The sequence below is a fragment of the Daktulosphaira vitifoliae genome, unplaced genomic scaffold (genome assembly GCF_025091365.1).
Source record: "Daktulosphaira vitifoliae isolate Bord-2020 unplaced genomic scaffold, ASM2509136v1 Scaffold_5, whole genome shotgun sequence".
Classification (NCBI taxonomy): domain Eukaryota; kingdom Metazoa; phylum Arthropoda; class Insecta; order Hemiptera; family Phylloxeridae; genus Daktulosphaira; species Daktulosphaira vitifoliae.
In genome coordinates this window covers 28,503,646-28,507,007 of record NW_026099576.1, presented here as the reverse complement: position 1 = coordinate 28,507,007, position 3,362 = coordinate 28,503,646, and the positions used below count along the sequence as shown (strand labels likewise).

The following is a 3,362-nucleotide window of genomic DNA, read 5'->3' as shown; positions in this document are numbered from 1 at the left end:
CATTGAATTATATAAATAAATAAATTTGTGAAATTATACAATTATATAATTTAAAATTAAAAAACCCCGCACAGGGGGTCGCAGCACAGTGGTGAAGTGGCATATTTGGATCAAGTATAAGGATATCTGACAGTTATTAAAATCACTATCATAAAAAACGCTTCGTTGCAAATCTTTAGATAGTGTTTAATTTTAAAAAATTGGTGTATTATTCCAAAAGTTACATGATCTGCTAGTTCCTTATTAATATCTTGATTAAGTTAAAGTCTGTCGATAAAAAAGGGATTATTAAAAAATATTATTTCTCATAAAAAATTGTGTTGATCCATACATTTTTCAATAAGTTATAGCATTATAAAGTTAATAATGTAAAAAATAAAATCAAGATTTTTCACACAAAAATAGCATTTGGAAGCCGATTTTACCATGAAGACAAGTCCAGAGGTCATTATTTTTGTTCTATAATAAAGTATATTACATTAGCTTCAATTTAAGATATAAAAGTGTCAGACCTTCCGGAACATTTTCTAAACTTAAGTTGAAAAAGTTAATTTTTTGGTGAAAAAGTTGCCATTTTACATCCCCATCTGGGGCGTTCATCGTTTCCGCCAAAATTGACCGTATCGTTTCCGCCAAGCATCGTTTCCGCCAAATCTGAATAAGGTCGTTTTTTCGTTTCCGCCAAATTGATCTTCTACCTGTCTATCTAATAAAAAATTTGAGAACCATTTAGCTTTATCCATGGTAGGCAGCTTCCCGTACCAAAATTTTCGGCATTATTAGTTATAGAATTCAATGTTACGTTTAGGTCTGTATTTATGATTTTTGCGTGGGGTATTAATATTAATGTGTAAACTAAAGTAATTTTTTACAATATTTTTTTCCCATCGCCATCAATTGACATTTTCCCTCCTTAACCACTCTCTAAATACAGTCACATCGTTTTGGATAATTACTTATTTTATCACATAAGTACACTTTTATAAACAAAATATGGCGTTTTACCAAAGGTAAATAAATTATAATAGATAACTGTCTTAAGAATGTATATATATTTTTGTAAAAAATAATAAAAATATAGTTTATAAGAAAATATAGTCATCAAAACATTGAAATAAAATTCAAATATTAATTATGTGCTTAAAAAATATCTAATATGTGTAATAATATAATAAAAAATAAATCTATGAACTATACATTTTTCGGTAGTTGTTGGAAACTAATTTCATAAATTCAAGTCTGCTAATTTATTAAACTTATCAATTGCCTCTTTTATTTTATTGAAACGGATTTCAANTACTAATTTATTAAACTTATCAATTGTCTCTTTTATTTTATTGAAACGGATTTCAATTTTATTCCGTACGCTTATTGAGATTACGTTATTAGAACTATATATTTTAATGTAATTTTAAGATTGAACGTTTTCTATTAAAATTTTTAAAAATATATTAATTAAAATTATTTTTTGCGGTCTTTGGAAAATATCGTCTATAGCTTTGCGTTTACAGGCGCCTGCTAATTTTTGTCTCATAATTATNAATTTTTGAACACATATCTATAGCAAAGGTGACAATTGAGACTGCAATATTAATGTAGTATCCATCCGAGGTAGACGTCAATCGCACGAAATATTTACTACGTATTTACGAGTGACCTGTACACCAAACACAATGGACAGTGTAAGCGGCAGCACAACCATTGAAACGTTGTGGGAGCATATTAAACAGATGGACGCTTCGCGTATCGGATTATTTTTTTGTATAACGGCTGCAACAACCTTTTTGATTTTGCTGCATTTCACACAAACCGTTGACAGCAACAGATATCAGATTGTAAACAGTAGCGACAGCGATAGTGGATACGAAGATGCGGATGACATTGACAATTTAAAAAATAATTTGTTTATAATGACTAATCGTTTGGACGCTCTCGGTCGAGATTACATAACAATCGAAGATCGTGTTTTTATATTGGAAAAACGTATCGAAACAGTAGAACGAACATGCATATGAATGTCAACGTGTGTTATTTAACCAAAATGCTGACAAACAAAATAAAATAAATTAACTGATATTGTACTACAAATATAGTTACATTTTTACAAATGTAGAAACTGTACTATACTAATACACTAATAGATTTTTCAAAAAATCTAAGAGAATTGTAGTATTTATACGTGTTGATATCTACCAAAAAAATCAGACCATGATAATTTTTTATACAAAGTTAACAAAATGTTTTTTAGCTTCGATGCGAAGCTGAGAAGGTATTAATTTTACTATGATGTGTTTTTTTATTTTTTTTTTTGTGTCTGTGAACGCTTAATCATAGCTCTCGCTGGACCGATTTTGATGAACAATATGTCAAAAGATCACAAATCGTATCTAGTCGAAGACATTACCCTCAAAAATTGAAAAAAATTCCCTCGTTCCCCGTAAACGGGGGAAATCCCCCAAAAAATTACAAATTTAAAAATCGCTAATTTTCGATATTTTTTCAATTTTTTTTACTTAAAATTACCATAACTTTTTTAAAAATGATCGAATCAATATAATTTTTTTTTATTGATACCTTAGGTATTTACCTATNATATAATTTTTTTTTTTATAGATACCTTAAATATTTACCTATCATTTTATATATTTTTGTGAACATTTGACCCTTTAACAGCCCACAGGAATGGTTTCAAAATGGTAGCTTTTTTACAAAAAATTAACTTTTTCAACTTAACTTTTGAAAATGTTCCGGAAAGACTGTCACTTTTATATTAACCTTAAATTAAAGCTAATGTAATATACTTAAATTTGAAAAAAAAAAATTTGACCTCTGGACTTGTCTTCATGGTGAAAAAGACTACCGTATGCAAAAATATGCTATTTTTGTAAAAAAATTCATAATATTATATTTTACATTTTTTAACATTATGTTGCTATAACTTTTTAAAAAATTCATGAATCAACTTTATTCTTTAATGATAAATACTTTATATATACTTCTTTCATTCGACATACTTTTTTTTAAAATCGGACCATTTCCCTTTATACAGGGGGGGTGCAAACCTTTTTATATGCGTATAGAAAGTAGAACTTTTTCAACTTAACTTTTGAAAATGTTCCGGAAAGACTGACACTTTTATATATATCTTAAATTAAAGCTTATGTAATATACTTTAATTTGAAAAAAAAAATTTCACCTCTGAACTTGTCTTCGTGGTGAAAACAGACATCAAAGTTAAAGAAAAACGTACGATTTCCGTGAAAAAAATCTCGATTTTATATGTTATATTATTTAATTTATATTTTATATAACTTTTGGAAAAATGTATGGATCAATATTATTATTTTTTTATAATAAATATT

The 3,362-nt window shown here is 27.4% G+C and overlaps 1 protein-coding gene across 1 annotated transcript in view; it reads left to right on the top strand.

The window, feature by feature from the left end:
- The first annotated feature begins 993 nt into the window (after positions 1-993).
- The window catches only part of LOC126908286 (death-associated inhibitor of apoptosis 1-like), a 7,153-nt gene continuing 4,784 nt past the window's right edge, over positions 994-3,362 (top strand). Inside the window, exon 1 of the mRNA XM_050690200.1 lies at positions 994-1,010. Within this exon, the coding sequence (XP_050546157.1) occupies positions 994-1,010 (17 nt within the window). The remainder of the gene's footprint in view (positions 1,011-3,362) is intronic.